This window comes from Notothenia rossii (assembly GCF_949606895.1).
Source record: "Notothenia rossii genome assembly, chromosome: 8".
NCBI classification, from domain to species: domain Eukaryota; kingdom Metazoa; phylum Chordata; class Actinopteri; order Perciformes; family Nototheniidae; genus Notothenia; species Notothenia rossii.
The window spans coordinates 46,562,861-46,588,813 of NC_136906.1; the positions used below are offsets into that span (position 1 = coordinate 46,562,861).

At 43.8% G+C, this 25,953-nt stretch overlaps 1 protein-coding gene across 5 annotated transcripts in view; it reads right to left on the reverse strand.

Annotated features, from left to right (window-relative positions):
- Positions 1-25,953, reverse strand: part of LOC307016836 (tyrosine-protein kinase Fyn) — a 104,394-nt gene that overhangs the window by 40,052 nt on the left and 38,389 nt on the right. For all 5 annotated transcript variants that reach the window (XM_079646159.1, XM_079646158.1, XM_079646160.1 and 2 more), the window contains one exon: positions 20,118-20,374. In XM_079646159.1, coding sequence (XP_079502285.1) covers positions 20,118-20,364 — 247 coding nt within the window. In that variant the 5' untranslated portion in view covers positions 20,365-20,374. The remainder of the gene's footprint in view (positions 1-20,117; positions 20,375-25,953) is intronic.

Genomic DNA, 25,953 nt, shown 5'->3' on the forward strand with positions numbered 1-25,953 from the left:
TCCTCAGGGCCAAACTCATAGGATCCTCAGGGCCAAACTCATAGGATCCTCAGGGCCAAACTCATAGGATCCTCAGGGCCAACCTCATAGGATCCTCAGGGCCAAACTCAAAGGATCCTCAGGGCCAACCTCATAGGATCTTCAGGGCCAAACTCAAAGGATCCTGAGGGCCAAACTCAAAAGATCCTCAGGGCCAAACTCATAGGATCCTGAGGGCCAACCTCATACGATCCTCAGGGCCAAACTCATACGATCCTCAGGGCCAAACTCATAGGATCCTGAGGGCCAACCTCATACGATCCTCAGGGCCAAACTCATACGATCCTCAGGGCCAAACTCATAGGATCCTGAGGGCCAACCTCATACGATCCTCAGGGCCAAACTCATACGATCCTCAGGGCCAAACTCATAGGATCCTGAGGGCCAAACTCAAAAGATCCTCAGGGCCAACCTCATACGATCCTCAGGGCCAAACTCATACGATCCTCAGGGCCAAACTCATAGGATCCTGAGGGCCAACCTCATACGATCCTCAGGGCCAAACTCATACGATCCTCAGGGCCAAACTCATAGGATCCTGAGGGCCAACCTCATACGATCCTCAGGGCCAAACTCATAGGATCCTCAGAGCCAAACTCAGGACCAAACTCATAGGATCCTCAGGGCCAAACTCAGGGCCAAACTCAGGGCCAAACTCAGGGCCAAACTCAAAGGATCCTCAGGGCCAAACTCATAACAAGATGAATAATTTCAATCAATCAATCAACGTTTATTTATATAGCCCAATATCACAATTATTGCCTCAGTGGATTTACAGTTTGTAAAGAATATGAATATGACACCCTCTATCCTTGGACACTCACATCGGACAAGGAAACACTCCCAAATAAACCCCCCAGTTAATGAGAGAAACTCCCCAGTTAATGAGAGAAACCCCTCAGCTAATGAGAGAAACCCCTCAGTTAATGAGAGACACACCTCAGTTAATGAGAGAAACCCCCCAGTTAATGAGAAACCCCTCAGCTAATGAGAGAAACCGCCCAGTTAATGAGAGAAACCCCTCAGTTAATGAGAGAAACTCCTCAGTTAATGAGAGAAACTCCCCAGTAATGAGAGAAACTCTTCAGTTAATGAGAGAAACCCCCAGTTAATGAGAGAAACCCCTCAGCTAATGAGAGAAACCGCCCAGTTAATGAGAGAAACCCCTCAGTTAATGAGAGAAACTCCTCAGTTAAGGAGAGAAACCCCCCAGTTAATGAGAGAAACCCCTCAGCTAATGAGAGAAACCCCTCAGTTAATGAAAGAAACCCCTCAGCTAATGAAAGAAACCCCTCAGCTAATGAGAGAAACCCCTCAGTTAATGAGAGAAACCCTCCGGTTAATGAGAGAAACCCCCCAGTTAATGAAAGAAACCCCTCAGCTAATGAGAGAAACCCCTCAGTTAATGAGAGAAACCCTCCGGTTAATGAGAGAAACCCCCCAGTTAATGAAAGAAACCCCTCAGTTAATGAGAGAAACCCTCCAGTTAATGAGAGAAACCCCTCAGTTAATGAGAGAAACCCCCCAGTTAATGAAAGAAACCCCTCAGCTAATGAGAGAAACCCCTCAGTTAATGAGAGAAACCCCCCAGTTAATGAAAGAAACCCCTCAGCTAATGAGAGAAACCCCTCAGTTAATGAGAGAAACCCTCCAGTTACTGAGAGAAACCCCTCAGTTAATGAAAGAAACCCCCCAGTTAATGAGAGAAACCCCTCAGCTAATGAGAGAAACCCTACAGTTAATGAAAGAAACCCCTCAGCTAATGAGAGAAACCCTACAGTTAATGAAAGAAACCCCTCAGCTAATGAGAGAAACCCTACAGTTAATGAAAGAAACCCCTCAGCTAATGAGAGAAACCCCTCAGCTAATGAGAGAAACCCTACAGTTAATGAGAGAAACCACCCAGTTAATGAGAGAAACCCCCCAGTTAATGAGAGAAACCCCCAGTTAATGAGAGAAACCCCCAGTTAATGAAAGAAACCCCCCAGTTAATGAAAGAAACCCCTCAGTTAATGAGAGAAACCCTCCAGTTAATGAGAGAAACCCCTCAGTTAATGAGAGAAACCCCCCAGTTAATGAAAGAAACCCCTCAGCTAATGAGAGAAACCCCTCAGTTAATGAGAGAAACCCTCCAGTTACTGAGAGAAACCCCTCAGTTAATGAAAGAAACCCCTCAGCTAATGAGAGAAACCCCTCAGTTAATGAAAGAAACCCCTCAGCTAATGAAAGAAACCCCTCAGCTAATGAGAGAAACCCTACAGTTAATGAAAGAAACCCCTCAGCTAATGAGAGAAACCCCTCAGCTAATGAGAGAAACCCTACAGTTAATGAGAGAAACCACCCAGTTAATGAGAGAAACCCCTCAGTTAATGAGAGAAACCCTCCAGTTAATGAGAGAAACCCCTCAGTTAATGAGAGAAACCCCCAGTTAATGAAAGAAACCCCCCAGTTAATGAAAGAAACCCCTCAGTTAATGAGAGAAACCCTCCAGTTAATGAGAGAAACCCCTCAGTTAATGAGAGAAACCCCCCAGTTAATGAAAGAAACCCCTCAGCTAATGAGAGAAACCCCTCAGTTAATGAGAGAAACCCTCCAGTTACTGAGAGAAACCCCTCAGCTAATGAGAGAAACCCCTCAGCTAATGAAAGAAACCCCTCAGCTAATGAGAGAAACCCCTCAGCTAATGAGAGAAACCCTACAGTTAATGAGAGAAACCCCCCAGTTAATGAGAGAAACCCCTCAGCTAATGAGAGAAACCCCTCAGCTAATGAGAGAAACCCCTCAGTTAATGAAAGAAACCCCTCAGCTAATGAGAGAAACCCCTCAGCTAATGAGAGAAACCCTACAGTTAATGAGAGAAACCCCCCAGTTAATGAGAGAAACCCTACAGTTAATGAGAGAAACCCCCCAGTTAATGAGAGAAACAGTTAATGAGAGAAACCCCCCAGTTAATGAGAGAAACAGTTAATGAGAGAAACCCTCCAGTTAATGAGAGAAACCCCCAGTTAATGAGAGAAACCCCCCCAGTTAATGAGAGAAACCCTCCAGTTAATGAGAGAAACCCCCCAGTTAATGAGAGAAACCCCCAGTTAATGAGAGAAACCCCCCCAGTTAATGAGAGAAACCCCCCAGTTAATGAGAGAAACCCTCCAGTTAATGAGAGAAACCCCCCAGTTAATGAGAGAAAACCCCAGTTAATGAGAGAACCTCCCCCCCAGTTAATGAGCGAACCCCCCCCCCCCAGTTAATGAGAGAAACCCCCCAGTTAATGAGAGAAACCCCCCCAGTTAATGAGAGAAACAGTTAATGAGAGAAACCCTCCAGTTAATGAGAGAAACCCCCCAGTTAATGAGAGAAACCCTTCAGTTAATGAGAGAAACCCCCCAGTTAATGAGAGAAACCCCCCAGTTAATGAGAGAAACCCCTCAGTTAATGAGAGAAACCCTTCAGTTAATAAGAGAAACAGTTCATTAGAGAAACCCTCCAGTTAATGAGAGAAACCCTCCCCCCCCCGTTAATTAATGAGAAAAACTCCAGTTAATGAGAGAAACCCCCAGTTAATGAGAGAAACCCCCCAGTTAATGAGAGAAACCCCCCAGTTAATGAGAGAAAACCCTCAGCTAATGAGATAAACCTCTCAGTTAATGAGAGAAACCCCCCAGTTAATGAGAGAAACCCCCCAGTTAATGAGAGAAACCCCCAGTTAATGAGAGAAACCCCCCAGTTAATGAGAGAAACCCCCCCAGTTAATGAGAGAAACCCCCCAGTTAATGAGAGAAACCCCCAAGTTAATGAGAGAAACCCCCCCAGTTAATGAGAGAAACCCCCAGTTAATGAGAGAAACCCCCCCAGTTAATGAGAGAAACCCTCCAGTTAATGAGAGAAACCCCCCCAGTTAATGAGAGAAACCCCCAAGTTAATGAGAGAAACCCCCCCAGTTAATGAGAGAAACCCTCCAGTTAATGAGAGAAACCCCCCCAGTTAATGAGAGAAACCCCCCAAGTTAATGAGAGAAACCCCCAGTTAATGAGATAAACAGTTAATGAGAGAAACCCTCCAGTTAATGAGAGAAACCCCCCAGTTAATGAGAGAAACCCCCCAGTTAATGAGAGAAACCCCCCAGTTAATGAGAGAAACCCCGAGTTAATGAGAGAAACCCCCCAGTTAATGAGAGAAACCCATCAGTTAATGAGAGAAACCCTCCAGTTAATGAGAGAAACCCCCCCCCAGTTAATGAGAGAAACCCCCAGTTAATGAGAGAAACCCCCCAGTTAATGAGAGAAACCCCGAGTTAATGAGAGAAACCCTCCAGTTAATGAGAGAAACCCATCAGTTAATGAGAGAAACCCCCCAGTTAATGAGAGAAACCCCCCCAGTTAATGAGAGAAACCCCCCAGTTAATGAGAGAAACCCATCAGTTAATGAGAGAAACCCCCCAGTTAATGAGAGAAACCCCCAGTTAATGAGAGAAACCCCCAGTTAATGAGAGAAACCCATCAGTTAATGAGAGAAACCCCCAGTTAATGAGAGAAACCCCCAGTTAATGAGAGAAACCCCCAGTTAATGAGAGAAACAGTTAATGAGAGAAACCCCCCAGTTAATGAGAGAAACCCCCCAGTTAATGAGAGAAACCCTCCAGTTAATGAGAGAAACAGTTAATGAGAGAAACCCCCCAGTTAATGAGAGAAACCCCCCAGTTAATGAGAGAAACCCTCCAGTTAATGAGAGAAACAGTTAATTAGAGAAACCCTCCAGTTAATGAGAGAAACCCCCAGTTAATGAGAGAAACCCCCCAGTTAATGAGAGAAACCCCCCCCCCAGTTAATGAGAGAAAACCTCCATTTAATGAGAGAAACCCCCAGTTAATGAGAGAAACCCCCCAGTTAATGAGAGAAACCCCCCAGTTAATGAGAGAAACCCCCCAGTTAATGAGAGAAACCCCCAGTTAATGAGAGAAACCCATCAGTTAATGAGAGAAACCCATCAGTTAATGAGAGAAACCCCCAGTTAATGAGAGAAACCCCCAGTTAATGAGAGAAACCCCCAGTTAATGAGAGAAACAGTTAATGAGAGAAACCCTCCAGTTAATGAGAGAAACCCCCCAGTTAATGAGAGAAACCCCCCAGTTAATGAGAGAAACCCCTCAGTTAATGAGAGAAACCCTCCAGTTAATGAGAGAAACAGTTAATTAGAGAAACCCTCCAGTTAATGAGAGAAACCCCCAGTTAATGAGAGAAACCCCCCAGTTAATGAGAGAAACCCCCCCCCCAGTTAATGAGAGAAAACCTCCATTTAATGAGAGAAACCCCCAGTTAATGAGAGAAACCCCCCAGTTAATGAGAGAAACCCCCCAGTTAATGAGAGAAACCCCTCAGCTAATGAGAGAAACCCCCAGTTAATGAGAGAAACCCCCCAGTTAATGAGAAACCCCCCAGTTAATGAGAGAAACCCCCCGGTTAATGAGAGAAACCCCCAGTTAATGAGAAACCCCCCAGTTAATGAGAGAAACCCCCAGTTAAGGAGAGAAACCCCCCAGTTAATGAGAGAAACAGTTAATGAGAGAAACCCTCCAGTTAATGAGAGAAACCCCCAGTTAATGAGAGAAAGCCCCCAATTAATGAGAGAACCCCCCCCCCGTTTAATGAGAGAAACCCTCCAGTTAATGAGAGAAAGCCCTCAGTTAATGAGAGAAACCCCCCAGTTAATGAGATAAACCCCCAGTTGATGAGAGAAACCCCCAGTTAATGAGAGAAACCCCCAGTTAATGAGAGAAGCCCTCAGTTAATGAGAGAAACCCCCAGTTAATGAGAGAAACCCCCCAGTTAATGAGAGAAACCCCCCAGCTAATGAGAGAAACCCCCCAGCTAATGAGAGAAACCCCCAAGTTAATGAGAGAAACCGCCACTTAATGAGAGAAACCCCCAGTTAATGAGAGAAACCCCCCAGTTAATGAGAGAAACCCCCAGTTAATGAGAGAAACCCCCAAGTTAATGAGAGAAACCGCCAGTTAATGAGAGAAACCCCCAGTTAATGAGAGAAACCGCCAGTTAATGAGAGAAACCCCCAGTTAATGAGAGAAACCCCCCAGTTAATGAGAGAAACCCCCAGTTAATGAGAGAAACCCCCAAGTTAATGAGAGAAACCGCCAGTTAATGAGAGAAACCCCCAGTTAATGAGAGAAACCCCCCAGTTAATGAGAGAAACCCCCCCAGTTAATGAGAGAAACCCATCAGTTAATGAGAGAAACCCCTCAGTTAATGAGAGAAACCCCCCAGTTAATGAGAGAAACCCCCCAGTTAATGAGAGAAACCCCCAGTTAATGAGAGAAACCCCCCAGTTAATGAGAGAAACCCCCAGTTAATGAGAGAAACCCCCCAGTTAATGAGAGAAGCCCTCAGTTAATGAGAGAAACCCCCCAGTTAATGAGAGAAACTCCCAGTTAATGAGAGAAACCCTCAGTTAATGAGAGAAACTCCCCAGTTAATGAGAGAAACCCTCAGTTAATGAGAGAAACTCCCCAGTTAATGAGAGAAGCCCTCAGTTAATGAGAGAAACCCTCAGTTAATGAGAGAAACCCCCCAGTTAATGAGAGAAGCCCTCAGTTAATGAGAGAAACCCCCAGTTAATGAGAGAAACCCCCCAGTTAATGAGAGAAACCCCTGACTTAATGAGAGAAACCCCCAGTTAATGAGAGAAACCCCCCCAGTTAATGAGATAAACCCCCCAGTTAATGAGAGAAACTCCCCAGTTAATGAGAAAAAAAACCCAGTTAATGAGAGAAACCCTCAGTTAATGAGAGAAACTCCCCAGTTAATGAGAAAAAAAACCCAGTTAATGAGAGAAACCCTCAGTTAATGAGAGAAACCCCTCACTTAATGAGAGAAACCCCCCAGTTAATGAGAGAAACTCCCCAGTTAATGAGAAAAAAAACCCAGTTAATGAGAGAAACCCTCAGTTAATGAGAGAAACTCCCCAGTTAATGAGAAAAAAAACCCAGTTAATGAGAGAAACCCCCCAGTTAATGAGAAAAAAAACCCAGTTAATGAGAGAAACCCCCCAGTTAATGAGAGAAACCCTCAGTTAATGAGAGAAACCCCTCACTTAATGAGAGAAACCCCCCAGTTAATGAGAGAAACTCCCCAGTTAATGAGAAAAAAAACCCAGTTAATGAGAGAAACCCCCCAGTTAATGAGAGAAACTCCCCAGTTAATGAGAAAAAAAATCCAGTTAATGAGAGAAACCCCCCAGTTAATGAGAGAAACCCCTCAGTTATAGAGAGAAACCCTCCAGTTAATGAGAGAACCCCCCCCCCCAGTTAATAAGAGAGACCCTCCAGCTAATGAGAGAAACCCCCTAGTTAATGAGAGAAACCCCCCAGTTGATGAGAGAAACCCCCCAGTTAATGAGAGAAACCCTCCAGTTAATGAAGGAAACCCCCCAGTTAATGAGAGATAGATGTTGTGTGTAAATTAAAAAGAGAATACATTTACAACATACTGTAGGTAGTCCCAACGATTGAAAATGCATGTGTAAGAAGAAGATGGATCCAGGTGGGTGTCAACAACCCTGTGGGAGCCATCATCTATTTTATAGCTTTATATCAGTTGAGGACTCTATTTGTGAATGGACTCTCAAGGCTATGTGCTCAGCCCTCTCCTCTACTCCCTGTTCACTCACGACTGCGTGGCCATACACAGCTCCAACACCATCGTGAAGTTTGCTGACGACACGACCGTCATCGGCCAGATCACAGACGGCGACGAGACGGCGTACAGAGAGGAGGTCGAAAACCTGACATCTTGGTGCCAGGATAACAACCTCCATCTCAACGTCAGCACAACCAAGGAGCTGATTGTGGATTACAGGAAGCAGCAGAGAGAGGGACACGACCCCATCGCCATCAATGGGACTACGTGGAGAGAGTCAGCAGGTTCAGGTTCCTCTGTGTCCACATCACTGGGGACCTGACATGGACTCTTCACTGAGGACCTGACATGAACTCATCACACAAACACCATCACCAAAACAGCTCGACAGCGGCTTTACTTCCTCCGCAGGTTCAAATGGACTCCAGGATACTGCAACTTCTACAGGTGCACCAAAGAGAGTATCCTGACCTTCTACAGGTGCACCATAGAGAGTATCCTGACCTTCTACATGTGCACCATAGAGAGCATCCTGACCTTCTACAGGTGCTCCATAGAGAGCATCCTGACCTTCTACAGGTGCACCATAGAGAGCATCCTGACCTTCTACAGGTGCTCCATAGAGAGCATCCTGACCTTCTACAGGTGCACCATAGAGAGTATCCTGACCTTCTACAGGTGCACCATAGAGAGCATCCTGACCTTCTACAGGTGCTCCATAGAGAGCATCCTTACCTTCTACAGGTGCACCATAGAGAGTATCCTGACCTTCTACAGGTGCACCATAGAGAGCATCCTGACCTTCTACAGGTGCTCCATAGAGAGCATCCTGACCTTCTACAGGTGCACCATAGAGAGGATCCTGACCTTCTACAGGTGCACCATAGAGAGTATCCTGACCTTCAGGTGCTCCATAGAGAGTATCCTGACCTTCTACAGGTGCACCATAGAGAGGATCCTGACCTTCTACAGGTGCTCCATAGAGAGGATCCTGACTCTACAGGTGCACCATAGAGAGGATCCTGACCTTCTACAGGTGCACCATAGAGAGGATCCTGACCTTCTACAGGTGAACCATAGAGAGGATCCTGACCTTCTACAGGTGCTCCATAGAGAGCATCCTGACCTTCTACAGGTGCACCATAGAGAGGATCCTGACCTACAGGTGCACCATAGAGAGGATCCTGACCTACAGGTGCACCATAGAGAGCATCCTGACCTTCTACAGGTGCACCATAGAGAGGATCCTGACCTTCTACAGGTGCTCCATAGAGAGCATCCTGACCTTCTACAGGTGCTCCATAGAGAGCATCCTGACCTTCTACAGGTGCTCCATAGAGAGCATCCTGACCTTCTACAGGTGCACCATAGAGAGGATCCTGACCTTATACAGGTGCTCCATAGAGAGCATCCTGACCTTCTACAGGTGCTCCATAGAGAGTATCCTGACCTTCTACGGGTGCACCATAGAGAGGATCCTGACCTTCTACAGGTGCTCCATAGAGAGGATCCTGACCTTCTACAGGTGCTCCATAGAGAGGATCCTGACCTTCTACAGGTGCTCCATAGAGAGGATCCTGACCTTCTACAGATGCTCCATAGAGAGGATCCTGACTCTACAGGTGCACCATAGAGAGGATCCTGACCTACAGGTGCTCCATAGAGATGATCCTGACCTACAGGTGCTCCATAGAGAGGATCCTGACCTTCTACAGGTGCTCCATAGAGAGGATCCTGACTCTACAGGTGCACCATAGAGATGATCCTGACCTACAGGTGCTCCATAGAGAGGATCCTGACCTTCTACAGGTGCTCCATAGAGAGGATGCTGACCTTCTACAGGTGCTCCATAGAGAGGATCCTGACCTTCTACAGGTGCTCCATAGAGAGGATCCTGACTCTACAGGTGCACCATAGAGATGATCCTGACCTACAGGTGCACCATAGAGAGGATCCTGACCTTCTACAGGTGCTCCATAGAGAGCATCCTGACTTTCTACAGGTGCACCATAGAGAGTATCCTGACCTTCTACAGGTGCACCATAGAGAGGATCCTGACCTTCTACAGGTGCACCATAGAGAGCATCCTGACTCTACAGAGGGTGGTGTAAGCTGCACAGAACATCACCAGGATGGAGCTGCCATCCAACGAGGACCTCTACTCCCAGCGGCTCAGGAAGAAAGCCCTCAGGATTATCAAAGACCCCCATCACCCCAGCCACAAACTGTTCTGTCTGCTGCCGCCTGGCCGGCGGTACCGCAGCATCAGGACTCAAACCACCAGACTCAGGGACAGTTTCATCCCCAGTCCATAAGACTATTAAATACCTGAACTAAGAAAATCCATAACATTCACCTGTTTGTAACTTACAAATGATGTATCACTTGTATATAGACTCTTATGGCGCTACTTCTATTCTATTTTCTTGTATTTACTTGCATTATTTTATCAGTTTTATTCTGTTGCACTGTTGGAGGAGCCTGGGACCTAAGATTTTCATCGACATAACTACACTGTAGCTATGTACGTATGACAATAAAAGCCTTGAATCTTTGGAGAAAAAAACCCACTGTCCAGGCCCTCGGTCAGTTTCTATCCACAGGAGCATCAGCGAACAAAGCTTCAGTGACTCTGGGAAGCAGCAGCATCTTCCCTCAGGCTGTCGCTACTCTAGAGGAAGGAGAATGCTTTGGAAAGTTCTACTCTGCACTAAACAGAATTGTAACTAAGTACATTTACTCATAATGTGCTTTGGTACAGTCATAAGATACTTGTACTTTAATTGAGTATTTTCATGTTATGCTAATTTACACTTCTACTACACTACAATTAAGAGATAAATGATGAACTTTTACTCCACTACATATATTCAATACCTTTAGTTACTTTGCAGATTTTGATTAATGATGTGAAATATAATCATAACATTTTGATTGCCGATGTATTTGTAAAAGATTGTCCACAGTAGAGATAATAATGTTCATCTTGTGCTCTCTGTATCAGATGGTTGCAACACTGCTCATGGTAGTCAAAATAAGTACTAAGTACATTTTGATCATAAAACATTGGTTTACTCAACATATCCGGCTTCACTATGCTGGTCTGCACATACACAATGAGATGAGGTTAAAGCTATGGGTAAAGATAGTAGACCTTGAGTCAATATTGTTCTATCCAACATATTGTTCTGTCAAACTACTTCCTGACGGTGAGGAGGAGCAATTCAAACTGAGTGCCGTACACAATGATACTCTCACTGCCGCAGTGAATAGTTTTTAGTTAAAAAATGTGCTTTTTACAGTACCACGGCTTCCACAGATTACATTTTTTTATGGATTTTTTTTCAAAGCACTTCAGATATTCCTTGCTATCGGGATGTTAAGAGCATTCCATGGAATATAACAAAAAGTGTATCTCGAGCCGGTTTCTCAAACTTACCTACCCCACCTTTAAGTTGTGGAAAATGTAATAAACTGGAATGATCCTTGAGGAGGTTTGGATGTGCCAGGGTCGCTGTGTTCGTTTGATTTGTCTTCTGGGTATGGAGATGATAATAGAGGCTCAGTTTACTCAGGTCTGAGGTGACTGCGTTTCTGGAACTTCTTCAAAGCACTTCAACTCTCTTGATCATATTTTTCAGACGCTCTCAGCAGACTGAGGCACTCCTGGAAACCGTGCTGATGTACAGTAAGGAGGGTTTGTGAGGCTTGTGCTGATCTGACTGCAGATAGAGGACCTGCTGTTCATGTGACAACTAAACTTCACAACATAACAAGACCCTGAATGCATCACAGCTGTGTTTCAAAGCTCCATCAGGTGTATATATATATATATATGGGTTTTCAGGTAAAAACTGATGATTGATTCATCTTGTGCACTACAAAAACTTGAAATCTTGCCAAGTATATTCGTCTTTAAACTTGATATAACATCTAATAACCTAAGAAGTGTCAAGCAGGTTGGTTTTAGAAAATGCATCTCAAGTATCTTATTAGGTCAAAGACTCTTGAAAGCATCTTATTTTGAATTGGATCTCAGATGAAACAAGTTTTTCACATTGTTATTGGAGAATCACCAAATAACATCAGAAAACAGAGAACGTTTGAACATGTCTGGTTCATTCTGTAACACAGCATTTCCTGATTCTGCTAAATATAGCTCAAAATAAGTTTCCCGACTATTTACAAGATCTGATTTCTCTAAATATCCCCATCTCATTTCAAGAAATCTTACCAAGCAAATGTTCACTTGTTCTGTAGGCAGATTTGTTAACCTACTACAAGCGGAATCACCTTGTTTTTATTATTTTGACTTGTTTTTGGAGCAGCATTATTTTCAGTGTCTGAGGAGATCCTTTCAGTTACTTACATAAAGTCATAAAACTGGCTGTGCATTTCCATTTGGAGAAAGGACATCAGCAAATGATCCAATAATAATCAATAAGACGCCTGCTGCACTGTCTGTATGTTGGGGGGGGGGGGGGGGTAGTTAGTAATATCAGCTGTCTTATAGCAGAGGCTGAGAGAGAAAGGTGCTTTATTTCCCCACCAGGAGAACATTAAAAAGCCAAAGCTTGTTCTGCTCCTCTGCCACAGAGTGGATTTGGATTATGGAGCAGAGAAAATAATCCACACAATCTCAGCCAAACATAAAGGATATCCTGAGTAGCAATATTCCCTACATCAACAATGATCAGTGCTCACAAAGCCCCCACTTATGCCAGCCGGATGTTCCTCACAGGGCAGAGGAGCGGTGTGTGTTTGTTTGTCTGTGGGGGGGTCATTCTGGTTATTCTGAGGTAACTGCTCTTTTCTTCATGTGATGCTGTCAGTCTCATTCACACCTGGAAGCTGTCCCCTGCTCTGTTCCCTGATACTGCTGTCGAACGCACTTATTGTAAGTTGCTTTGGATAAAAGTGTCAGCTAAATGCAATGTAATGTAATGTAATGCTGTGGGTCAAGGGCCTTCCTCACCAGGCCCCTCAATGTGAGTGATGTGTATTCTGCCAGTCCACAGAGGTGGGAAGTAACTAAGTACATTTACTCAATTACTGTACTTAAGTACAATTTTGAGATACTTGTACTTTACTTGACAATCGCCATTTTAAGCTACTTTTCAATAAATATATTCTATTAATGTGCTGGGGCGTTGGAGGTTAATGAAGGCAGGTGAGCGGGGGGGTAACCCAGAGCATGGTTCATATGCACATAGCATACGTATATAAACACTGCAACCACACAGAGCAGTATTAAAAGTCCCATTTAAGTATTTAACATAATACTCACTTATTCAACATGCTGCAACTTACAGTACAATCTGTGAATCTATTTATCAGCAAAAACATTAGATGTCTGTTTTTATTTACTTAATTTGTTACCTAAAGAATCATGCAAGCACTTTTCACTGATAAAGGTTAATTTTGATTATTTTGCTCAAATGTAATCAAAAAGTATTGCCATGCTGCTCGATGTGGTACTTGTAGAATACATTTCAAATTTGTATGCAAATGGGGTGTGATCTTTATACAAGATAAAATGTATGTTTAATGCTATCTAATGCCTCCTTCTGATATTTCTAAATTATGCTTCACTCAAGTGCCAACATGATGTCATGTTTTTGAGTTGTTTATGTAACGGCTTTTATAAGAAACATGTGTGTACATTTGCAGTTAACCTGAATAAAGGCTCATTTCCACCTCGGCTCTCCTGTCTTTGGTGAAGCATGCATAGGCAGCAGAGACAGAAACTACAGTAGGTAAACACTGCGGAAACAAAACCAAAAACATTATTAATAAAACTGCTGAAAAGATCAGATGGTATGGTTAGCTGGTTCTACTGATCCAGCCTCAGTGCTCTTGAATTAAGTAGACACCCCTCCTATCCTGGCAGCTTCCAGGGGGCAAAACATCTCATACGTTCAGCCCCTTACACTACTACTAGCAGTATTACAACCAGAAACCTTCCTCCCAAGAACAGCATCAGTCACAAAGGACTAACAACAGTACAGATGTAGCACTGAATTTCGGACTCCAGCTTACAGCTTCCTGCCTACGGCCTGCCAAAGACCAGTATAGAGGAATGTTAAGCCCTCCCACTATTTTCCAAGAGGGCGTTGCCAGATTTTCAATGTCAGGTTTTAACCAGGAGATGGCGCTTCATTCACAAATACAGAAAGACAAGTTTCATGGACTTTCAGTTGTGTTTTGAAGAGCATTTGAACACATCAATATTTTAGATCAACTAAAGTATATCTAATCTTGTAATTCAATAATATATAGTCTTTATATATTAAATAATTATAATGTCGATGTTTACATTACACTTCTTTATTTGTTATGCTCATACTTTAACCTTTACAATCGTTTGCTTTAATATGCAGTATATTTTTGTGTTTGCTTCCTCCTGCTCCCTTTCGGACACATACTGTATGATTTATTATTATTATTAATATGAAGATATTATTAAGATAAGATAAGATGTTACTTTATTGATTGAACATTTTAGTTTAGAATGTGCTGTCCCACGGTAATTCAGAAGGCTCACAGGTCACATTCCGACCATTATTTAAAACAATAGGTGCTTTCACACCGTCTACAGTTTGATTTGTATAGAGGGAGCTCTGTCAGTTTTCGAATTACCCATTTGCTTTCGGGGAGCCCTATTTTTCAGAGCACATCCTGCTACTAAATATGTTACACGCACGCTCTGTTGACGGCGCAGCAGCGCGGATGCGATCAATTGCTATAAAAACACTCTTCTACTAATACAGACTGTGTCACTATGACGGCGGATGTGGCCGTTGTTGAAGCCTCTTCAGGCTCCGCATCGGCAGGCCTCTCCCTCGGTGTGGAGCTGTCAAACTCGACCCTAATGCCGCTTACAGCCGGCCAACTAAAAGTTGTTTTCCGTTCACGTTGTCATTTTTAGACTCCTTCGCTTCTTTGCTTGTGAATCCAAAAGCTGTGACGCTTGGCTGTTTTCGTTTTGCCATATGCACGATTGTTTTGGGCTCCCCCTATTTATCTCAAAGTCAGCCTTCAAGGGAGCTCCCTCCCTCTTCGGGGGAGCCAAGCTCCCCCTAGCTCCCCCCCATTTCGAACAGTGTCTGTGGCTGAATGGCCAGCGATTAGGTGCGGCGCATTTGTCATAGGTGATCAGAGCTAACTGCCTGCCGTCAGATTTCATTTAAAAAACAGATCTGATTTTAAAACTATTTCTGCGCTCATAAAGAATGATACGAATAAGAATAATGCGTATTGAACTGGTTTCATTAATTAGTGAGTTTATTTAATACTAGAACCGCCAATCGGGTCAATTTGTGTGATGTGTGTTGTGTGTGTGCAATGTAACTTTTTTTCAATAAAATATTAAAGTCTCCCAGTCCCTGACTTTTCCTGAAAGTGTGTTATGTAGCACCCTATGTTGTTAAAAATTGCATTCTAATAGCGGGATTTGACGGGTTTAGGTAGGCCTATATAAAAACCTCTGGCGGTTCTAGTGTTAAGGTAATTAGGTACAGTAGAAGCCCTTTTTTATCAGTGACGAATTTAGCAGTTGAACATAAAAGTCAACTAACTGAGGGTCACTTGCAATGACAGTGTTGTGTCTAACTGTGAGCTTGTCACTCAGAGTAACCTACCGTTAATTTAGCTGCTGGAGAAGAAAGATCAAGGGGGGAGGGGGGGAGAGAGCTGTGGTTGATGGGCCATTAGTTGTGTAAATACACAGCTGCCGTTTCATTCAGACTGTTTAAAAAACTGTAACAACGGACTATTTTTCTTAGCGGATGCATGTCAATTTAAATCAATACATACAACTATTTTTTAAATCAATAAAAACATTTTCTAAATCCATAAAAGCATTTCAATTAATATTGGGAGTCATGTCGTTACTTTGTTGAGAATTTGGCCGTGTAATAAGCGGGATAATTTGCAGCGACTTGTTCCTTATGGGGAAAATAACACCCGTCATGTGTGTGTAGAGGAGTGTGTGGTTAAAACACTTTCATGAAGTGAAGGAATTTCCTTCTATAAAACAGCTGTGGGCAGCAGTGAGTGTCACGGACATGAATTCATAGATCAAGGCAGACTGGTGCACACACTCTCCTGTCCTGCCAGGCGACACGCCCGTTCTAAGCCGTGTCCCTCACTCCTCACATCCCAAGCATCCCCACAAGTGTATTATGTTGTTACATCGTTTCAGATGTTATGTTTTGGTTGTGCTCTGTCTATGTTCAGTGATGCAAACTTGTCACCTTTCGGCGAAATTTGCCGTTTTGAATCCAAAATAAGTCGTTTGTGTGATTCATGTAGATCTGCAATACAAATATTTTTGGGGTATGGGGGGGGCTGGGACCCGGAGTAATCTGCGGCCGTGAGCTGTTATGTGCCATCATGACACGCATGGTGTTCTTTTTTTATATATTATAATCAAGTACGAGCTGTGTGCTCGAGTCTTCCTGCCTGTCGGCTCTGCTCATGGATGTATAATAAGGCTCTGCTGCTCCGAGATGATGGTCTAGCTTCAGCAGCTACATTAGCTACGGGTGCGTTCGTTAATATTAACTGTGCGTCCGGAGTCACTGTGGCACAGACTGGACCGCTGGTGAACAGCTGTTAGAACGGGCTGTTCAGGTGTTCAGAGCAGAGCTCCCTGTCGGAGCGGCAGAGCGTGATGTGAACTGAAAAGTTTTTCTGTGGCAAAATTATTTAAGGAATCGTTGAGCTAGCTAGCTAGCATACATTGTCACTATCTGCTAACGTTAGCTTTAGCCTTCTATTTCTAATAGTTTTTCTCATAGGCTATAAACAGAGGTGGTATAAGTATATATATATTGTACTTGAGTAAAAGTAGAAGTACTCAGATCTTGTACTTGAGTAAAAGTAGAAGTACTCAAGTCTTGTACTTGAGTAAAAGTAGAAGTACTCAGATCTTGTACTTGAGTAAAAGTAGAAGCACACAGATCTTGTACTAGAGTAAAAGTAGAAGTACTCAAATCTTGTACTTGAGTAAAAGTAGAAGCACACAGATCTTGTACTAGAGTAAAAGTAGAAGTACTCAAATCTTGTACTTGAGTAAAAGTAGAAGCACTCAGGTCTTGTACTTGAGTAAAAGTAGAAGCACACAGATCTTGTACTAGAGTAAAAGTAGAAGTACTCAGATCTTGTACTTGACTAAAAGTAATAGTCCCAGAGTCTAGGAATACTGTGTTACAGTAAAAGTCCTGCATTCAAAATGTTCCTCAAGTAAAAGTAGAAAAGTATTATCATCAAAATATAGTGAAAGTAGCGACAGTAAAAGTAGTCATTGTGCAGATTGGTCCATTTCAGAATAATATATATAATATGTTTTATAATGATTGATCATGAAAGTGTTCTCAAAGCTGCTAAAGGTGCAGCTAGTTTGAATGACTTTGTATACTGCAGGGTAGCTTGTGGATTTACTCCAGGTGGAACTAAAGTCTGATTTAACACTTGATTATATTTCACTTAATTAATCCAGATCTGTGAAGTAACTAAAGGTATTAAATACATGTAGTGGAGTCAAAGTACACCATGTACCTCTGAACTGTAGTGGAGTAGAAGAACAAAGTAGCAAAACATTGAAATACTTAAATAAAGTACAAGTATCTCAAAATTGTGCCCAAGTATAGTACTTGTTGAGTTTATGAACTTAGTTACTTTACACCATGTGGCTATAAAGATAAAAAGACTTAAGCCTTGCACAGAGGCATGAAAATACATTTTCAAAATGCTCAACAGTGCTGCCAAAATTATAAACTGACTGCTCCACAATTTAAAATAAATGCTTTTATATATTTCTATTAGATGTGACTCTTTGGCGTTTTTGTTATTATTAACACTGCTGCTTTAGTTGTTCTGACTGCTAAAATCCTCTGTCATTCCGTGGGGTGGGGGAGCCGGGGGCTCGGATCCTTGTCACCTTTTTCATACCTGATGAGTTTGCATCCCTGTATGTTAAAAAGCCTCAGTCACCTTAATTCATGTAATAAAAACATCTCAGGTCAGTAACACTCAAAGCTAAATGTGCAATACCATGTTCAGCTATGTTACTATTTATAATGTTATTGTTGTTACATCAGAAGATGTACATATTGAAATTATTTCTTAACTTACAGAAGGCTATTTTTTACAATGTGTGTTGGAAGGATTTATTAAATTACAATGAATATTGTCATTGTTGAAGGCTTTTAGAGAAGGGTGAACTATAAGCCTGAATTATATAACATTTTATATCTAAAAACATAAAAGCCACAAAAAATAAATCACAATTATTGTAGTTATTTTTACCTCCCGTATTGCTTTCAACCCCCCAGCTTTTATGGTGTTGTTACGTCACTAACTGTAAGCTTGTCACATACAGTCTATGGTCACTCAGAGTAACCTACAGTTAATTTAGCTGCTGGAGAAGAAAGATCAGGGGGGGAGGGGGGGAGAGAGCTGTGGTTGATGGGCCATTAGTTGTGTAAATACACAGCTGAGAGCTGCCGTTTCATTCAGACTGTTTAAAAAATGGTAACAACGGACTATTTTTCTTAGCGGATGCATGTCAATTTAAATCAATACATACAACTATTTTTTTAAATCAATAAAAACATTTTCTAAATCCATAAAAGCATTTCAATTAATATTGGGAGTCATGTCGTTACTTTGTTGAGAATGTGGCCATGTAATAAGTGGGATAATTTGCAGCGACTTGTTCTTTATGGGGAAAATAGCACCCTTCATCCAGATGAGGATCCCTCCGCTACACTTTGGGATCCTGATCGACCGACGAAACTCCATTAAAATATACATATCTTTGGTGAATTACTGAGTTTAGGCACGTTAATAACGTTGTAATGAAGTTGAATACAGTATATTCATATGTGTCAGTGATTTCATGTCAATTCGGCGAACATAAACATAAATGATCGTGGTGAAGATGATGATTAAATTAGGATTCAAAATCGAGAGCCGGGCTGCATTTCCTCCCGTTCGTTTTTTTCGAATAACAAAATTATTTTGTCAAATAACAACATGGTGATGTTTTGTAAATGATTACATGTCTCTTATTTAGCACAGAGTATGATATCCGTGACATATGGATCTTAAAAAAGTTCCGCTGTACATCCAGCATACTGTATCTCACTTTATTTCACATGAGCTCCAGTGTGGAACCCCACTGCACCCCCTGGTGGATCAATGATCCATTGCAGCTGGCTTCATTACAATTACATTTATCTATCACGGGGGCGGTCTCAAGTCAAGCTGGAGGTTTTCTCTTGAGCGAGGGCAGATCACGTACCAATCACGGCCCTCGCATTTCAAACTGTCTGAAATGAATCACTACATCTGTATATGTTCATGTCTGAGCAGGTCTGTGGAGACCAGGCTCTGTCTCCAGTCTGGAATCAAGTCCTGGGGCCTCATTTATGAACGTGGTGGATGCCAATTTATAAGCAATCTTTGCGATTTATAAAAAACAAAGTTGACGGGACACTTTGACCCATCCGTACGCACAAAAACAGGAGAGATGAGAAACTGTGACACCATTGGCCGAAGGAAGAATGGAGAGAAACATGTAAAAATAATAACATAAATCTAAATATTACCTCTCATGAATCATTATGAAGAAAATCTTAAAATGATTAAACAAATGCCTGTTTGATACTCCTGAGTGCACACAGTAACATACCTTGGAAAAATAAGTAAATGCGTGAGCAGTGTTTTATAAATCAGAATATTTTTGTGAGTAAGCACTTTCTTTGTCCTACGTACGCCACCTTTAAACGTGAATCCTACGCAAAGTTTTATGAATGAGGCCCCTGGGCTTGTGCCTTTTTAGGCTTGGACTTACTGGTCTCAGGTGTGAAGCTTAACGCGAATGAGAAGGTATTATGGACCACTTTTACATTTCTATTTTATCATTTCTGTGTAGTATTTTGCAAATGAGGTGTAATCCAAGTTTAGAGGAGAGCAGTTACCTGCACACAGTCCTCTCCTAAACCTAATCCAGCTGTTTATCAGTCAAAAATTCATACAACATTAATAATAATAATAATAATAATAATTATACATGTTATTTATATACCGCTTTTCCTGGTGCTCAAAGCAAAGTATGTTCCTATCAGACACAGTACATCACACACAATGTTCCCACATGCTGCTGTGGTCCGTCTCTTTAAAATCCCTGCTAACAACATGCTGTGTGCCCATGAGCAGCTTTGTCTCTCCTTCCCTAGGGGGGACATCATGAATAACAGCCAGCTGACACATAGAGCAGCCTTCTTATGATAATAACAAACTATAAAATATACATTAAAAACATTTAATTATCTTTGTGTGTAAAAAGAATGACCAAACGATTTCAGATGGACATTAAAACATATCTTCCGACTGTCCTAACTTTGAACATCATACATCTCTTACCGGTCCCTCCACGAGTCCTCAGGGTTCCAGTGTGAGAGGAAGTGCTGACCCCCCCGAAGACAGTCATCCCCTGTCCGGCGGGGGTGTGGAAGTTGTTGTAGTTGGGGATGGCGGCGCCCCCGAAGCTGGGGTAGTGCTGCGGCGTGGGGTCAGCCCCATAGCGGTAGCTCCCTCCCTGGGAGAGGCTGGTTTCTCTCTCGTCTGTCAATTTGGTTGCTTCCTTATCCTTGCATTGCACACAGCCCATTCTCTATAATCTGTAGAAAGAAAAACCATAGTATTTGGAATAACTCAAACGCATATATAGCATTAGACTGCTGAGTTCTACAGGCAGCTGGTTGACACTTATTTAAACATTTTTTTATATTTGCTGGGGCTCCCAGTGCCATTATTCAAGTGACAGCCATGAAAGGTAGAGGGGACGGCACATGGTCCAGGGCCCAGGACATAGCCGTCAGGTCTACCAACTGAACTACACGATGGCATAGGGCAGTGACCATCAACTGGCGGCCCGCGGGCCAAATCTCATCTCACATTCTCATCCGGCACGCGCTGTGGCGCTGGCGGAGTGGTTAGTGCGTTCGCCCCCCCCCCCCACACTTCTTTTTTTTTACAACGCGAGTAATGTGCAGTACCGGAGTCCAACAGAGAGGCAGTAGCTGCGGGACAGTAGCCTGCGTACTGCGTAGCCTTCCCTGCCCTGATGAAGAAGTGATCCTTCGTTAGCGCGAAGAGTCTGCGGCCATTTCTCAATGTCGAGTATACCTGCTGCAGAGCCACTATTTCAAGTATACTACGTCATCGAGTGGCGCCGAATGCTGGGCATTTAACATGCATTTAAACAGTCATTCGGCGCCACTCGATGACGTAGTATACTTGAAATAGTGGCTCTGCAGCAGGTTTACTCAACATTGAGAAACGGCCTGCTTTATGCGCTCCGCAGTAGCCCCCGCTACGAGGCTCCGGCGACTTGACAGTACATGAGCGTGCTCCACCAGCACCGTCCCCCCCTCCGTCCCCTTGTGTGTTATGAAGGTTTTTATGCATGTAAACGGTCTGCAAAGTCACAAACGCAGAGATGTAATAGGTGGGTTGCGAAAAATATTTTAATAAATGTTTTGGACCTCGGGCCGGAATTGAACCTGGGTCCTCGCGGGTGGTAGTGGACTGTTATCGCCGGAGCCTCGCGGCGGCGGTTGTTTGCGGCGGCGGGTGCGGTACCGGCGCAGCGGCGCTGTGAAATTCCACGGCCCACCTATGCCAGAGCCAGCGGCCCACCGAAAGCAGCAGCCCACCAACGACAGCAGCCCACCAACGGCAGCAGCCCACCAACAGCAGCGGCCCACCAACGGCAGCAGCCCACCAACGGCAGCAGCCCACCAACGGCAGCGGCCCACCGGGAAAAGTCCCGAATCTCCCGATGGACAATCCGAGCCTGCTCACACGCACACAACTGAAAACAAAATAATTTACCGACATATGTAAAAATCTCTCATACACACATGTGAATCACTCACTCACTCACTCACTCACTCACTCACTCACTCACTCACTCACTCACTCACTCACTCACTCACTCACTCACTCACTCACTCACTCACTCACTCACTCACTCACTCACTCACTCACTCACACACACACACACTACAGCGTTGCAGGCGGGAAGAAAAGCAATGTGGAGCGACATCTCACCACTTCATAAGGAGTTTAACCGTGACACTTTTCGAAATCCCCTTTGTGTCCCCCCACTTTACAAATAGGCCTATGTTTATTATTATTTTTTAACGCAGCCGTCATCACCACGGAGCAGCAGCGTGCAGACAGCAGCGTGCAGACAGCAGCGTACAGACAGCAGCGTACAGACAGCAGCGTGCAGACAGCAGCGTGCAGACAGCAGCGTACAGACACCAGCGTACAGACAGCAGCGTGCAGACAGTGTGCATACAGCAGCGTGCAGACAACAGACAGCAGCGTGCAGACAGCAGCGTGCAGACAGCAGCGTGCAGACAGTAGACAGCAGCGTGCAGACAGCAGCGTGCAGACAGCAGCGTGCAGACAGTAGACAGCAGCGTGCAGACAGTAGACAGCAGCGTGCAGACAGTAGACAGCAGCGTGCAGACAGTAGACAGCAGCGTGCAGACAGCAGCGTGCAGACAGCAGCGTGCAGACAGCAGCGTGCAGACAGTAGCGTGCAGACAGTAGACAGCAGCGTGCAGACAGCAGCGTGCAGACAGCAGCGTGCAGACAACAGACAGCAGCGTGCAGACAGTAGACAGCAGCGTGCAGACAGCAGCGTGCAGACAGCAGCGTGCAGACAGCAGCGTGCAGACAGCAGCGTGCAGACAGCAGCGTGCAGACAGTAGACAGCAGCGTGCAGACAGCAGCGTGCAGACAACAGACAGCAGCGTGCAGACAACAGACAGCAGCGTGCAGAGAACAGACAGCATCTTGCAGACAGTAGACAGCAGCGTGCAGACAGCAGCGTGCAGACAGCAGCGTGCAGACAGCAGCGTGCAGACAGCAGCGTGCAGACAGTAGACAGCAGCGTGCAGACAGTAGACAGCAGCATGCAGACAACAGACAGCAGCGTGCAGACAGTAGACAGCAGCGTGCAGACAGTAGACAGCAGCGTGCAGACAGCAGACTGCAGACAGCAGACTGCAGACAGCAGCGTGCAGACAGCTGACCTTCTTAATAACACAGCTGTGTCTAGGCAATGAACACTCCTTTCTTTCCCGAGCTCTGGATGAATCACAACACTCTTGCTATCTTCATTCGTTTCCAAGATGCATCACGATGCAGAGTGGACCATTCTGCATCGATGCATTGACAGAACATAATCGATAATAGCCTAGTAACGTTGCTTTTTGATTTTCCAAACGACCCGCTCTGAATCAGTCCGTGTCGCTGCGGCTCAGAGACACACATGGATTTATGTTTAATTTAGTTTTAATCTTGCGTTACCGTCATGTCAGGTTTTTGGTGGATTAAAACAAAATTAAGTCTTGGATTGCAGAGTATGAAAGTATTTTTGCTATTTGCAGACGATAAATACTTCTGTTACTTTGTGAAGGCAGCAGGAAAACTTTTCGATCACCGTCTCTCCTCAGTATTCCTCCTCAAGTCATGTTTGTGATGCACATTCAGGACATTCAGTGTCCTTCTTTTGAGCAGAAGACAGTTGCTATAAGCTGCAGATGAAGAAGTATTGGAACAATTTACAGATAGAGAGACCTAAACTATTTATTTATTTTGGTTCACAATTTCATGTCAAGACATTTATGTTATTGATTTCTGATGCACTTTGTACATAATAAAAAAATGGAGGTTATAATGGTTTGACTGGTTATATTAATTGATGAAAAAGTAGGCATGTGCAGTCATATAGAAAATTGAGGATGCAACGCATAGTTATGCTTCGTGATGCATCGTGAAATCGAATCAAATCGTTGACAGAATAATTGTATTCGAATTGAATTGTGAGACCAGTGAAGATGCACAGCTCTAATTGACTGCACACTTAAGAGCAGCAAAATGCTGTGAGTGATCAGTCTGGCAAACCCTGGGTCTTGGAACAAAATAGCAAATGAGCACAAAACATGGGAAACACCTCCAAAGTCCCTTTGTGGACAACGGAGAGTTTGACCCAAAAATATAAAGGCAACACTTTTCTTTCATGAACTATCAAAGATCTAAGACCTTTTCTATGTACACAAGAGGCCTATTTATCTCAAATATTGTTCACAAATGTGTCTAAGTCTGTGTTAGTGAGCCCTTCTCCTTTGCCGAGATAATCCATCCACCTCACAGGTTTGGCATATCAACAACTGATTAGACAGAATGCTTATTGCACAGGCTGGTCACAATAAAAGGCCACTAAAATGTTCAATTTGATCTCACAGCACAATGCCACAGATGTTGCAGGTTTTGAGGCAGCGTGCAATTGACATGCTGACTGCAGGAATGTCCACCAGAGCTGTCGCCTGTGAATTTAATGTTCCTTTCTCTACCATAAGCCGTCTCCAAAGGCATTTCCGAGAATTTGGCAGTGCATCCAACAGGTCTCACAACAGCAGACCACATGTAAACACAGCAGCCCAGGACCCCCACATCCAGCATCTTCACCTGCAAGATTGTCTGAGACCAGCCCCCTGGACAGCTGGACATCCGGACAGCTGAGGCAAATATTGCTTTGCATACCCAAATAATTTCTGCACAAACTGTCAGAAACCGTTTCAGGGGGAGCCCATCTGCAAGCTCGTTTTCCTCACCGGGGTCTTGACCTGACTGCAGTTCGTCGTGGTAACCAACTTGTGGGCAAATGCTCACCTTCGAATGGGGTCTGGCACTTTGGAGAAGTATCCTTTTCACGATTGAATCCCGGTTTTCTCTGTACAGGGCAGATGGCGATTTTATAGCGTCATGTGGGTAAGAGTTTTCTGATGTCAACGTTGTGAATCATGTGTTCCATGGTGGGGGTGGGGTTATGGTTAGGGCTGTGCAATTTAATCGATCCTACGATATATATCGATATTTTGTTTCCCGAGAAAGTATCGATATTTCAGCCGCGGGTATCGATACATTAACTCCCATTCAAATCCCTGTGTTCCGCCTGGCACTCTGCTCGCTGCCCATTCCCCCCCGTTCGCTTTGCATGAAGAGCGATTACGTCAGCCAGCCGAGCCGCTAGTGTCGCTGTAGAGCATTTCTAGATACACAGACGCCGGTGTCTTCTTCTCGCAGTGAGTGCGAAGCGGTTCAGGAGAATGGCGGCAAACATTAACCACACTGGAGAGGGTCTTCTCTACCGCCGGAGATATCGGCACAATCCCAAACCACTCCCTCGATGGAGTGAACTCCGTCTGTAGCCACACTCGCAGCTCAACGAGGCTCCCTCCTGTCAGATGGAGGGAGTAAATACAGCAGCAAGCTTTGGGACGGCGTCCCCTCTCTCCGGCAGAAACAGGAAATGCCGTAACTGAATGTAACAACGGTTTCAAATCAGCATCTCTTAGACAAAAAGTTTAAATTAATAACTCAAATAAACCTCCTAACATCTTTCATTGTGTTTCAAAGCTCTTTTAGTTTTAAACCTGATGTTTATAAGCTTCTGTTTATAACCCACTCCCCCTCCACACCGCTCCACACTCGTAGGCGGACCCTCCGCGTGAACGCTCAAACGGAGGGGTAGGGGGTAGGGGGCGGTTTGGGAATGGGCCATCGTCACTGCTCAGAGAAGTGCACTTCTCCCAGACCACGTTGATCAGATTATATTCCTGAACAAACATCTGAAGAGAATGTAGATGCAGTTATGTAGAGAGGAGCCTTTCTGTTTAGTGTTTTTGGCTTAAATGTTACTCCTTTGGACTTTAATTATTGGCAGGTACATTTTACATTAAATGTTGTTCTTAGTGACTTGAATTATTGGCTACCTCATATTCTGTGTTAAGCTAAAAATGCTGTAAAAGAATCTGTTCAGAACAGGCCACCTGCTGCACCTTTTAATTCTCCATTGTCCATTGTGATACTGCACTTTATGTACTTACGTTTCAAAGTCTTGTAAGCTACAGTTAGCACTGTTTCAATAAATGAAACAAATTTTCTCACCACATCTTTTGAGTCATTTTGTCCAGCATTTGCAAGCTGTAGACTCTCTGTCTAGTCAGAGCCATATATTGTATAATTGATGCTTTCAGTTTTCAGTTGAATTAATTCAATCCAAGTCAATGGAACACTCACAAGATGTCACCAAAATCACACTGTCCCTTTAAAATCTTTCAGAAAATGATTCGAATTATATCGAATCGTATCGTTGGCTGAATATCGTGATATATAT